Raw genomic sequence first — 14,315 nt, 5'->3', positions numbered from 1 at the left:
AGCATGAAAAGTTCCCTTCTAAATCTAAATATATTGAGAGGGCAGGAAAATGCACACATCAGTGAACTTTGAAATATTCTCTTTGATTAAAGGTTTTCTTCCTAGCAAACTGAACTATTACATTTTCTGAAGTAATTTAGAATACCATTTACCCTCAGCGGAGCAACTGAAGTCCACTCTAGGAGTTTTGTTGTAGTTTTCTGGCATATTGCTCACCACTAACTTCAGTTTCTACAATTTGCAAAATACACATTAAAATCTAATAATACCTTGAGTAGTTACAAACTTTAACATAGCTTCCAGATGTTCTTTTTCAGAAGCAGTAGCTTGATGCAGCCATGCCAACATGTCTCCTACATATCTAAATAAAAACAAGAATTGCCACGTAAAGGATTTATTGTATGAATGACAAAAAGATTATGTAATGAACAGTTTCACTACTATCCTACCTCAAAGGATCATGGGAGTGCATTTCTATAGGTCGGGGAGTACCACCTGGACCTCCTCTGGTAAGAGCATCTATAAAGCCACGGACTACTGCACTTCGTCTAGCTGTTCCAAACTCATCCAGGGTGTACCTACAATTGAAACATGAAGATATTCAGAAAAAACATTTTATCCCTCACAATGTACATCAGCTTAATTTAAGAGCATTGTACTAGTGCCCATTCATTTGGCTATGTGTATATATATATATATATATGGTTGTGTCAATGTTTCCAAGATACAAAGTACAAATGTTGAGGTTTGTGATTTAGCTGTAAAAATCTGATTCACAATGACCCTCTCTGCATTTTTTCTTTTTAAAAAAACTAAAACCCTCTTCAAGGCTTGGACTTCTGGCCTGATCACAATAAGGTATCAAAGTCTTACAGGACTGGCTGATGGTATCGTTCCCAGCAATCTTCCAACTCACTTTCCCAGTAGCTAATAATGGAACCCGGGCCTGCCCAATACTTTGGGTTCCAGCCCAGGGACCCTTGAACCAGCAGCCATGGTCTGCACCATTCAAAACCTTACTGCCCTTTTCCTGAGCCTTTCCCTTTTCCACCCCATCAGGCTTCCTTGTCCACCCTCCTCTGTGTAAACCTTTCCCACAGGGCCAGGGTCCCAGGGCTCCTACTCTCCCCGTGTTTCCTCCTTTCCCGCTCTAAACCCAGAGTTATTGAGGCCTTCATGCTGCAGCTCTCTGTCTGCTGCATATTTCCTGGCTTTATACTAGCCCTGCCTGCTCAGCTGGGCTTCATTCTCAATCAGTGGTTGCTTATCAAGCCTGACTCTTCCTCAGGTGTGGTCTATCAGGGCCACATTAACTCTTTCCAGGCTAGTGTGAGGGAACACCCCATTACATACCCTCCTTTAAATTCTTTATTAATAGAGTCTTATATGAATCATTACATTATTTTGCCCAGGATCAAGGTCAGGCTGACTGGAGTATAATTACCAATATCATCCCATTTAAACTTTTTAAATATTGGCACAAATATTTTTCTTCAAGTCTTCGGGAACTTCCCCAGTGTTCTAATACTTATTGAAAACCAACATTCATGGTCCAGTTTTCAGAGTAACAGCTGTGTTAGTCTGTATTCGCAAAAAGAAAAGGAGAACTTGTGGCACCTTAGAGACTAACCAATTTATTTGAGCATAAGCTTTTGTGAGCTACAGCTCACTTCATCAGATGCATACTGTGGAAAGTGTAGAAGATCTTTTTATATACACACAAAGCATGAAAAAATACCTCCTCCCACCCCACTCTCCTGCTGGTCCAGAGGGCTACTTGACCAGCTCTTTTAAAATTTGTGGATGCTAACTATCCAGCCCCGATGATTTTAAAATGTTTAGTTTAGTAGCTGCTCTAACATCCTCCGGAGTTACTAATGGAAAGTGTAGTATTATCATAATATGGTATGACTACATTATTTAACTTTTTCCCAAATATTTAATACTTCTGCCTTTGCTGCATTATTACTGACAATTCTACCATTTCCAACTAGTAACAGATGGATATCACTGTTATAATTATTTTTGTATACATAAATTCCTCCTTATGGGTCCTTATCTCTGCTGGATATAGATTTTTTCCTTGTTTTCTTTTGCTTCTCGGATCAATTTTCTATAATTCCTAGCTTCTGGTTTATATTAATTACTACAGTATATATTTCCTCTTTATTCTTTTTTATTTTATTTTATTTGGTATATCTACTTTTACTTCCCCTCTAAGCCTGTGAACACAAAGCAAATGCATCTTGAAACTTTATACAAATTCTGGCAATCTTGTCTCTCTGCAAAAGAGGAAAAAGTAATCATACACTATCAGAATGTTCTAAATAGGGGTGTTACTGCCCCCTGCTTCCAAAGGCTGAGGAAAGCTCTACAGCATTTTCAAGAAATTTTGTGGGGACAGAATCCCATTCTGTATGTCATAAGGTAAAGAAGGATTTGTGACAGTCATGTACCAATAAGAACTTTTTTTTAAAATATACACTGAGATTGCAAGGGTTTTTGCTTTTTAAAGCATATGTGATATATGCCATCATGTGCCAGCAATGCCCCTCTGCCATGTACATTGGCCAAACCAGACAGTCTCTACGTAAAAGAATAAATGGACACCAATCAGAAGTCAAGAATTATGACATTCAAAAAAAACCAGTCGGAGAACACTTCAATCTCTCTTGTCACTCGATTACAGATCTAAAAGTCGCAATTTTTCAACAAAAAAACTTCAGAAACAGACTCCAACGAGAGACTGCTGATTTGGAATTAATTTGCAAACTGAACACCATTACATTAGGCTTGAATAAAGACTGGGAGTGGATGGGTCATAACACAAAGTAAAACTATTTCCCCATGTTTATTACCCCCCCACACCTGTTCCTCAGACTTTCTTGTCAACTGCTGGAAATGGCCCACCTTGATTATCACTACAAAAGGTTTTTTGTTTTGTTTTTTCCTCTCTCCCCCCTGCTGGTAATAGCTCACCTTACCTGATCACTCTCGTTACAGTGTGTATAGTAACACCCACTGTTTCATGTTCTCTGTGTATATAAAATCACCCCACTGTATGTTCCACTGCATGCATCCGATGAAGTGAGCTGTAGCTCACGAAAGCTTATGCTCAAATAAATTTGTTAGTCTCTAAGGTGCCACAAGTACTCCTTATTTATCTTGACTATAAATTGCTAGTTATTTTTTTGCAAACAATAAGCACATTGATAGGTACTTAAATTTCTGCATAATCCATTATATTTTTATCCCCAAATTAAGTCTGCTTGCCACCCATTGGTAAAAAAATGTACACAAAACAAATGCTACTGCTAGGTAAATCAAGTGAAAGATTTATTTTTAAATGAATTTTAGTATTTAGGAAGAGTATCTGAGTAAAGCACTAAATCGCTTATGTCAACTCATTATCTACAGCATAGGGACAGCAGTCATGTTTCTCCCCCCCGAAAAAAATAGCACAAGACCATAGGTGTTTTGCACAAACCAAATTGATTCTTTCTTCCAAACAAGCAATGATATTACGGAGTATCAGATTTGGCAAATGACTAGATCTTGTAATTTTGTCCCCCTCGGTTTTGAGAACTGTAACATAATACTGACAATTATGTTTGCAAGAGGAAATAGAAAATTATATTTTTCTTTTTACCCTCAATAGAATACAATATAATTATGACATAATTCTATTGCATTGTATAAAAATTCAGCAATAACAAATTATTATCTGCACTTGAAATGGTGCATTTACTACAGATTTATTATAAGTATTCATTATGGAGAAGGAAAATAGTATTTGGATTCCTTTAGCTTCTCTTCCAACAATAGGCCATATTCCCAGTGGAGCTATAATTGGAGATTGGGGAGGGAAGAGGGTGGAGAAAACCTTGAGAAATCAGCAGGGAAATGTCCTTTCTTGCTGTGGCTGCTCATGCGTCATCTACAAAACCCACAGTTTTCAAATTTGTCTTTATTCTAGCTGGGAAGAGGAAGTGAAGACCCAGATGACGCATTTATTTCAGTTGCTCTGGACTGACTGCAGTTCCAGGAAGTATGTCAGTATTGCTAATAAGTTTTGTTAACTAAATTTTAACAAGACAAAACCCAACATATTAAAAGAAAAATTGCAGATTTTTCTACTGTTGCCTGTTCCCTATTTTCCGAATTTTTGCTTGTCTTAGGAAGACTCTGTATTAAATGTAAGCACAAATTTTTTGGGAAGACAGCTGGCTTTCAGTTAGCACAACAGCACTGTTGAAATCTCTGAAAATCTCATCAAGGAGGACAATACCAGGTTTGAACACTTTTGAAGTGTTTGTTCCACTACTGGATTGTGTGCAAGAATAGCTGTGGTTTTTTGGTTTTGTTTTTAAATGGAAAAAAGAGTAAAAAAATAGAATCTTCAAGTCAAATCACCATAACATAGTATCACTTTATGTACATTTCTTCCTTTTTTGGCATCACCCTGGATTCACAATTAATCTAAAATGTTCAAGTATCTCTCAAATTTAAAAATTATACGAACACTAATGAGAAATTAAGTTTCTAAAATACTGAGAATGTTTCCAAAATACATTGATTTTACAAACTAATTTGAACACATTTTTTCATTGCAACCTTTGTGTCATAAAATATTACGATTATGACAAACATTATTGCCATTCTTGAAACACTTAAATAAAAAGGATGATCATTTCCTAACCAAAGCACAGTTAGCTCAAATTAGCACACACGAGGTAACTGCACTTGAGCTAGCCTAGCTCCAGTGACCATACTTCAAAACCACACTCTAGTTACAGAGTGATTTAATTAGCAGCACAAATGATTAGCTTCAGAGGAGATGTGGTATCTGAAGCAGTTGCATCTCCACTGCATTGCCAGCTTAAGTTTCAACCCCCTTCCCGAACTAGTTAGCTCAAGCTTAATGCACCACGTAATTCGTGGGAAAACTTCAGTTATAACTCAACCTGACTTTGTTGTGAAGATTCGCTCTCACTCAGAAAAAAAACTGAACATACTTTAAATGTTATTCCTAATTAGGTAGAAACTTTATGGCCGGTAAATTATATCACAAACTACCACCTCTGTTCTTTTTGTGAAAGCCTACTATTGGCTCTAGTAAAGATTTAGGGCATGTGTTCACTGGAAACGCTAAAGCGCTGCTGTGGCTCTCCCAGCGCTATAAAAAACCCACCTCCACAAGGGGAGTAGCTCCCTGCACTGGTGCACTGTCTTTACAGTGCTCGAACTTGCAGCGCTCAGGGGGGTGTTTTTTCACCACCGAGCAAGAAAGTTGCAGCACTGTAAAGTGCCGGTGTAGACAAGCCCTTCGAGACCTTTAACTGAAGCAGGTTTCAGAGTAGCAACCGTATTAGTCAGTATCCGCAAAAAGAAAAGGAGGACTTGTGGTACCTTAGAGACTAACAAATTTATTTGAGCATAAGCTTTTGTGAGCTACAGCTCACTTCATCAGATGGATTCAGTGGGAAGTTGATAGATTTCCACTCCATACGGCTAAATTCAGTGCCTCACATAATGACAGGTTTCAGAGTAGCAGCCGTGTTCCTTGAGGTTTTATAAAGCACCAACAGGGTGTTTCATTAGTGTTTACCTTTTCATTTATGGGAAACAATTTCTTTCACACTCTTAGTTTTGCAGCAAGAACAGACATCTGACTTGACCGCAAAGAACCTTCAAAAGATATCTGAAATATCTTTCCCACAGACAGTAGTACTGGCATTACCAAAGATCAGAAACTTGCTGTAAAGGTTAATAACACATCACTGCACTTTCCAAGGTTTTGAAGTGGGAATATTTAAACACAACACAGTATTTATTGTAGAAGTATTGTATAATATGACTCTAATAAAATATAGTGAGCAATATTGTGGCATACCCTAAACTGGTCTGAAAAGGGCATTGGGGAGAGATTTAAGGAATCTCCATTTATCCCCAGAAGGAGATAAAAATATTTTTTATTTCTATTTAAAATTACTTTTGTTTCAAATTACTTACACATATAATTACTGAAAATTAACTCTGCATTCAAGTCACAACACAATGGCTGGAAAAAGAAAATGAATTTCTGATGTTATTTCAAGAGTTTGATGTTCAGCATGATTACTTTCTTTCAATTCTGCCACAAATAATATTGCTCATAAGGCCCTAATTCAGCAAAGCACATAAGCCCTTACCTAACTTTAAGCACTTAAATAGTCATATTGAAGTCAAAGTGACTAATCTTCTGCTAAAAATTTGACACACTTAAGTATTTTGCTCTATCCAGGCTAAATGCAGTACAATGCATAACATGCTAACATGAGCATCCCAAGCAAAAACAAAGACAGTTCTGATAGTGCCACCTTGTGGTTAATTTGCATTTGTTATCAGCAAACTGGATTTAGGTTTAAAAGTCTTGTTAGAAAATTCTGATCAAGAATTAAGCATTCACTACAGAAGATAACTAGTTACTCTTTAGCTTGTGCAGTCCATTTACTGTAGTGCAGGAAATAAATAAATAAAGTTTTCTTGATGTCAATAGAATAGTTACACATACAATGTCCTTTCTTTATAAAACAAAAATTTATATTTTAAAAGTTAAAGTTATGTTATTAAAGTAGAAAGTTAAAGAATTCAAAAGACAGAAAAAAAAAACAGAATTAACTTTATTCATGTTGGTGGGAAAGGCTAAACATAGACCAGGAGAGGAGGGGATATGAGCAAGATGGAAACCTGGAGAACACACAATTCACCCTGATCCCCCATTAGTACTAGTGAAGAAATGTACTTGTGCATTTTGGATCAAGCCCTGTAAATCCTGACCAAGGCCTTGACTGGGAGCCTCCAACAATGCAGGAAATGAGGCTGTCATACGATCTCCATTTTAAACCACATACAGTAGTTTATACTTCATCATTAACTTTTTAAGCAATGCACTGAACTGGAAGACCTAACATCTTCAAGTGCGTTCTTCATATGAAAAGAAAGCATGTAGGGAATATATATTTAATACATTGCTTTTAATGGACTACTATAATTTACAGAATAGGAAATACTCTAAAGTATTGGTAGAATCTGTATAAAAATAAGTAGGGTTTGGCAAATTTTTACTTTCCACAAGTAAATAGGGTAATTAGCTGACTTGCATTCCGACAAAGGAAACCTAGACTAGCCCCCCTAAAACAAAACAAAAAAACCTTAAGGGAGCACACACATTCACATTTTAATTGGAGGAAAGTATAGCTGGTGTAACATTTTATTTGAAATGAATCCCAAATATGTTTGCAGAAGACCAGCAGCGAGACTTCTTGTACAGTGATTGCACAAACAATACACTGAAAGTTTAGAGACACTGAAACGTGCCTTTCTTAAAATTTTATGCCAGACTAATCATCATCATGTTCAGTATCATTGTTTGTACACGTATGTACCTGTGTTATAGACTTGGAATGGATCTATTTGCTAAGAGAAGAAAAGATACCCTACATGTGTAAGAAATAATCATAAATGTTTACTTACTTATACAGAACAGGTCTATCCTGCAGGGCTTCCATGGCCTGGGTGAGAACTGGAGAAATGTCACATGATTCTTGCGTCAAAGTCCTGCACTCACCTATAAAATAGCAATACAATATTAGGTAAACCTATGTTATTTAGACAGTAAAGATGCTATAACGTCTCTTAAGTCTTGCTATCATGCAGGAAATAAATAAATCATGCAGGAAATAAAGAGAGTTAGGAGAGAAAGTCCCAGAAAGATATTAGGTTACAAGTAGAGTCTCTTCATTTTACAATATAACTTTCAGAATATGTAACAGGTTGTCCATGTCTGTATCACTATAATTTCCCCTTGAGCAGTAGTTTTCTAGGTGAGTGATGTGGTTCTCAATTCTTAACAATTTTTAAAAACAATATAAAATGAGGCTTACTGAATACAGATTTGTGCATGCCATCAAGTTCGTATTTTTAAACCAGGAGTACTACTGTATACAAATTTAAATAAAGATGGTTTTAAAAGACTGCACATTTTACCTCAATTTTAAACGAAGCAGTGCCTACAAAGAGATAACCAGACACTCCTACACTGCAAGAAACAAGCTAGCTCAAAATGGAATAAAGCCACTTAAAGGCAAAATTCTCACACTGGCCATTGATTTTGAGTGTCTCAGTTTGTGCATACTGAACGTATGATTTTTAGGAGTTCTGGGCACCCACAACTGCAGACAAAAATCAGTGGTAAGAGCTGTACAAGCTTCCAACCAGCAAAACTCTGGCAGTAAATAAGGAATTGCAACATTCTATGACAATTATTGGGAAAATGAAAGCAGATTTAGTTTTGAGCAGCTTTATACATGAGTGGCTTTTTAAGTGATGGATGTACTATGACTTTTTAGTCTTATATAATTCATGTGAAAAGGCTGATACAATCATGTCAAATTGTGTAGTTTGATTTCTGATATGGATAAACTTCCATTAAGGAGTTGGCTGCAACTATCAATCTCATTTTCCATGTGATCTAAGATGAAAATAAATTTAGGTCTCCGCTGACAAAAAACTAACCCATAAATTCACTGACAATATCAGCTGGTCCCAGGAATCTCCCTTTTAATCTCTTACAGAAGAGAGATACAGAACATTTGCATTTTACATTGCCAACATGTTTTGGGAAATCTTGAATCTTAGAACTAAAATAGAAAGTAGTTATTTGAGGAAAGAATAAAATATTACTATTGAAACAAAGAACATTCCAAAACTAAATACGCTTTCTGTAGCATCAAACCACTCCTACATTCTAAACTACGGTTAATGATTGCCAGTTAGCACTCATCAGAACTTTCCTGAAACCATCAAAAAGTCAGAACACGATGTCCTATGTCCCAGTAGTATGTCCCTGGCGTACCAAATTTTATTCATTTAGGATTCTAGCCATGGAAGAAAGTCATGTGACAAGCAAGAAATTAGTTTTAACAACAGAGTCCAGATCAGCCCTGTAATATAAGTGCAGCTCAAAGAGAAGGAACAGAATCTCTTGGTGACTGGTTTAGTTCCCAGCTACTAGCCAATTACACAGGTCTTTCTACAGCAATGGTTTTCAAACTTTTTTTCTGGCAACCCAGTTCAAGAAAATTGTTGATACCGGCAACCCAACGGACCTGGGGATGAGGGGTTTGGGGTATGGGAGGGGCTCAGGACTGGGGCATAGGGCTGGGGTGCGGGGGTGAGGGCTGTGGGGTGGGGCCGGGAATGAGGGCTTCAGGGTATGGGAGGGGGCTCTGGGCTGGGGCAGAGGGTTGGGGTGCAGGCTCTGGGGTGGGCCAGGGATGAGGGGTTTGGGGTGTAGAAGGGGCTCCGGCTTGGGGTGCAGGCTCCCAGTCAGCAGCACAGGAGGGTGCTAAGGCAGGCTTTCTGCCTGTCCTAGCACCATGGATCACGCTGCGCCCCGGAAGCAGCCAGCAGCAGGTCCGGCTCCTAGGCAGAGGTACGCAAGCGCCTCCGAGCAGCTCTCGCCCACAGTCACCACCCTCCCCCAGCTCCCAGTGGCTGTGGGAACCAGCCAATGGGAGTGCAGAGCTGCTGCTCGGAGCGGGAGCTGTGCGTGGAGTGCTGTGGCCCCCCCACCGAGGAGCCAGACCTGCTGCTGGGCTCTTCTGGGGTGCAGTGTGGTGTCAGAACAGGTAGGGACTAGCCTGCCTTAGCCGGGTAGCACTGCCGACAGGACATTTAATGGTCCGGTCAGTGGTGCTGACCAGAGACGCCACGACCCCGTACCTTACATTCTGCGACCCAGTACTGGGTCGTGACCCGTAGTTTGAAAACAACTGTCAACAACTGTAATGTTTTAGATGTCCTTCTAATTTAGTCAAAGAAAAGGTTCTAGCTAAGATTACCCCCATTTTAAAAAACTAAAAAGTTGACCACCCTAATATTCATAAATCTAAATCTTCTAAAAACAAAAACAAAGGTGTAACCCTACTTTGAGCCCATCTGTAAAGTCGCTCATAAGAAGTCTCTTGGAGCAAAGCCATCTGTTCCATAATTTCTAGGCTACAAAATAAAAATATTTTATTAGATGTTTATAGAAGCATATAAAATCTAAATTTACAAGTTAGCATTATAAAGAAATGGAAATTTAAAAATGAATGACTTATATTAAGTGTACATTTTGTTCAGATTTGCAGTGCCTTTTGTCATCATTTGAAAGAACAAATAAGGCATCTCCATACAATTACTGTTTTAACTATTAAATGACTTCTTTGCAATTATTCAGATTAAACTCACCCTGTTCTCTGTTGGTTTGTACGGAGAAGAATCTTGACATCATTATGAATTTGCTTTACTCTTCCTAATGCCTTGAAAAAATCCTTTAAAAAAGGAATTTCATGATTTAAAACATTTCCAGTTTTTAAATGAAGAAAAATAAACTTAATAATAGTACTAAAATGCTATACTGGAGGTTGTACTGACAACTATTTGACATTAGAAGTCAGGATTTTTGGATGAAGTGGCGTATGGAACTGGGCAGAACGTCTCCTCCATAGCTCACACATGCTCACAGCAGCTTTGCGGCAACCACAGCAATCACATACATGGAAAAGTAACGCTGGAATGACTTTTGTGCAATGAACATTTTGTCTCCTCTTTTGAAACAGAGCCATCAGACTACCTGCTTTTCCTCTTCTGTTTGGATTTTCTCCAGTGATAAAAATGGCAACAGCCAGCAGCACAGAAGCAGCATGTTTGGAACACCAGCAAATGTTCCATGGATCACAATTAGGAAACCTCTGCTCTGCACACATTCCACTTTGTGACCTCTGCCATATCTAGAGTTTCGACAAACATTTATTACATCTACCGTCTGACCTCTCCCACATTGGGTTCAATTTCACATCTCCAGCAGCTTCACTTGCTTATCCGACTGAAGAACCCACTGCCATCGCAAATCAAATATGAAAAAAATTGAATTTATCATTCCTCCCTATGCCTCTTTCTTCTCCATTAATTCTTGTTCAAATATGAATGGAATAATAACCCACTAAGGAAACTAAGTATTTGCAGTAGACAAAATAAAATCCAGAGTTTTTTAATCATAAATCATTCTGCATATCAAAATAAAAGCCAAAAATATACAATACACTATCAGCAGTTAAAAAGACTCCCACAATAGTCATTTTTTTGTATTTTGTGTTATCACTAAGGATGTACCATATTTCCATTACTGTCCCTGATTTGGGGGATTTATAACCAACATGGCAGCAAAATATAGGTTTTCTTTCATTTAAATAAACATTAAAAGGCAAAGTTAATCTCTGATTAATTTTGACATACAAGGTCTCCCCAGAGAAAATATCTGAAATCTGAAACAACTTCAGAAGTGTTTTTTATCGTTTAAAAATCTCTCTGTACTATTTCAGATTTAGAGACAGTGACATTGGGCATGTGTCAACTTTTTATTTCCTAAGAAGTTCATAATACTTTGTAGTGCATGCATGTCAACCTGCACAGTAAACTTTGGCCAAAATGAGTTTAGACAACAGATTAAAAATTATTCTACAGATACTTTTAGATTAAAGAGGCTGGTATTTTAAAGTTTTTAATGCATGAGTGAGGGAGTGGGGATTTGAGAACAGCTTTGCAAATTCACACACTGTAAGCTAGGTAACAAAAATAGTAAATTTCTGACAGAAAATAATAAAAGCAAAGAAATCAAAGCTAACATGCATCATAAATTTTCTGCTAGCATAGCACAATAGTTGTCTGGTAGCTTTCTGAATTAATCCTACTGTGCTTAATTATTGGAGGACACACATGAGGTCATCATGGTCCACTAGACATTCACTATACTTTTACACAGGAAATCTAATTTTAAAAATTGTTTTGTTTACTTGAAGTAGTCATTGATTGTATAATCAACTACTGTATTTTGTTATCACCTGTAGTAAAGGTAAGAATCAAATAAAACTATCTTCTGATACAGTGTTACCAACTGTGTTTTTCAATTCTGAGGAATGTAATTCTCAAGTCCTACAATATATTTTTAAAAAACACTGGAATTATCAACAGTCCAGGTCCACACTAGACTTGTAACTAGCTGATTGTGCATCATCTAGTCTGCTGCTTCAGTACCCCCAACTGCAATTCTATTCGCACAATTTCTGCACAGTCTTAGGTAGATTAAAAAGAATGCACAACAAAGGAATGTTCCCTGCTCTGCCCTGAGCCAAACGTTGAGTAAATTTACTCAATTATGTGGGTGCTCATGTCCCTACTCTTCTCCATCCCTTCCTGTACAAAGAGAAGAGAGAAAACATGAAAGGAGTTTCATGGATTCATAGCCCATACTCCATTTGGACAGGGTAAGGGAGAAATGATCTTCTTGCCATTGTTGGAGAGCTCACCAGGAGGAAATATACATTTTCTCCCAGGAAAGCAAGGAGGAAGACAGCAGAGAACTCCCTTTTTCACAGGTGTGGTGTAGTGAGAAGGGTTAGGATATGGATTTAGTTTAGTTTCTGTCAGAGTCTGAACTTCAGCAACTTCATTCAGGAATGGGTAAGAGAATCTTTTAGGACTTGATCTTGTGAGCTACTGCACTCCCTCAACTGTAACTGGATTAGAGGGCATGCAGCATCTTGCAGGATTGCCTTCTACATGCGAGGAGGAGGAGCATAGAGATAACTACAGAAATAAAGGTTAGGGCCTAATCCAAAATCCACTGAAGTCAATTAAAAAAACAAACCCTCAAGGAATTTTGGATTAGAGCCTTGATACGTAAACATTTGAGAAAACTGTTTTATGAAAATGTCTGTATTTTGAACTTACTGTTTTCTATCACAACTCAAATGTTTCTTGCAAGGTAACATTTGGTGTTTTATTAAATACATGGCAATTACTCAAGTGCATGATCATTTAACATGCTTTCATTTGTGCTTTTGTTAGTATTGTTTATGGCTATCTGCTCCATGTCTTTAATAATGCTCTCACTGTTAACAGGATGTCTGTGGAAATGAGATACAGAATACCTACTGAGACTCAGTATTTCATTGAAAGTTTCCATGTAACTAAAATAATAAAAGCTATTAAATGTACTTAATTCTCTGGATATTTTAATTGCTCTCACCAAAGAACAATGTGCTTTAAGCAAAAACATATCAATATGTTTAAAAACTTAGTTTAGAAGGTGACTAAAAATAAGTGAGTCAGCACCTAATATTTCAAACAACAACAAATGAAACAATGAGGGAAAGTCCTACTTTAAATCAACTTAAACACTTTAAATATTGCAGTAGCCAAGCAAAATATATACACACACAACAGTGGTGTTACACGATCTGAAAGTACCACAAACTGTTCAGTTTCTTTACTTGGTCAATACAGAGTTTTAACAAACTAAAAATACAGAATTTGAGGCTTTAAAAAAAATCTTTTTATAGTGGAGGAGAAATACAACATTAAAATATCAGTTTTACTGCCCCTCATCAAAGTCATTAATCAGAACAGAAATTTTTACTCTGATTATTTTTACTCATTATGATATCCTCACACACACACGAAATTTATCAGAAGCTCGTCATTCCATTAAGAGATGAATTCATTCTATATAAAAGGAAAGTAATGGTGTGATAGGAAGGTCTATAATGTATGATTGTGTTTTTAACTCAGTACAAAAAAAAACTTATAATGTATTATGAGTTACCTCAGTAATTGGGCCATCTCTTGTGCCTCGAAGAACGTTCATTTCACCAGGACTCAGTTGGAATTTTTCTATGAAAGCACCTGTAACTTGTGCTTTCATTTCTAGTCTTTGACTGTAATAAAAGTGCCAAGGACATTAGTTTTTTATATTATCTCCAACTTATTTTGCACGTACTGATTTTTGAAAATATCAGTATTTTAAAAATCAATGCTCTAGCTACTTCTAATAGTGCAATCTTGCCCTCAGATAATTAAATTGCATCACCATATACCTGATATTATTACCTACTAAGCTCACACACATCTTCATCGATTTTACTCAGCAATGTGAGCCCATGTATTTGAAAGTAGGAACAAGTTATTAAAATATTCAGTTAGCATTTATATCATAGATTATCTGGCACAGGTATCCACACTTCCATAGTTCAATATATGCCTGTCATTTCCTTTCAAGAAGTTCATTGTGAGAATGAAGTCTGCCTCAGCCTTTAGCTCAAGTTTTCACAGATGAAAAAAAGGCTGTACCCACAGAACACCAGAACAGAAGAACCAGAAACATCTGGCACATTAACTCACCTATTTTCTGGAAAACAGATGCAATTTCTATTTAAGAACACACTGTCAGG

The 14,315-nt window shown here is 37.2% G+C and overlaps 1 protein-coding gene across 1 annotated transcript in view; it reads right to left on the bottom strand.

Annotated features, from left to right (window-relative positions):
• COG6 (component of oligomeric golgi complex 6) overlaps nt 1-14,315 on the bottom strand; it is a 101,517-nt gene that overhangs the window by 50,559 nt on the left and 36,643 nt on the right. Inside the window, exons 5-10 of the mRNA XM_077810697.1 lie at nt 13,691-13,802; nt 10,276-10,358; nt 9,971-10,041; nt 7,516-7,609; nt 450-578; nt 270-361 (exon numbers count right to left, since the gene is read on the bottom strand). Of these exons, the coding sequence (XP_077666823.1) occupies nt 270-361; nt 450-578; nt 7,516-7,609; nt 9,971-10,041; nt 10,276-10,358; nt 13,691-13,802 (581 nt within the window). The remainder of the gene's footprint in view (nt 1-269; nt 362-449; nt 579-7,515; nt 7,610-9,970; nt 10,042-10,275; nt 10,359-13,690; nt 13,803-14,315) is intronic.

This window comes from Eretmochelys imbricata, chromosome 1 (genome assembly GCF_965152235.1).
Source record: "Eretmochelys imbricata isolate rEreImb1 chromosome 1, rEreImb1.hap1, whole genome shotgun sequence".
NCBI lineage: Eukaryota > Metazoa > Chordata > Testudines > Cheloniidae > Eretmochelys > Eretmochelys imbricata.
This window is presented reverse-complemented; position numbering and strand designations above follow the sequence as displayed.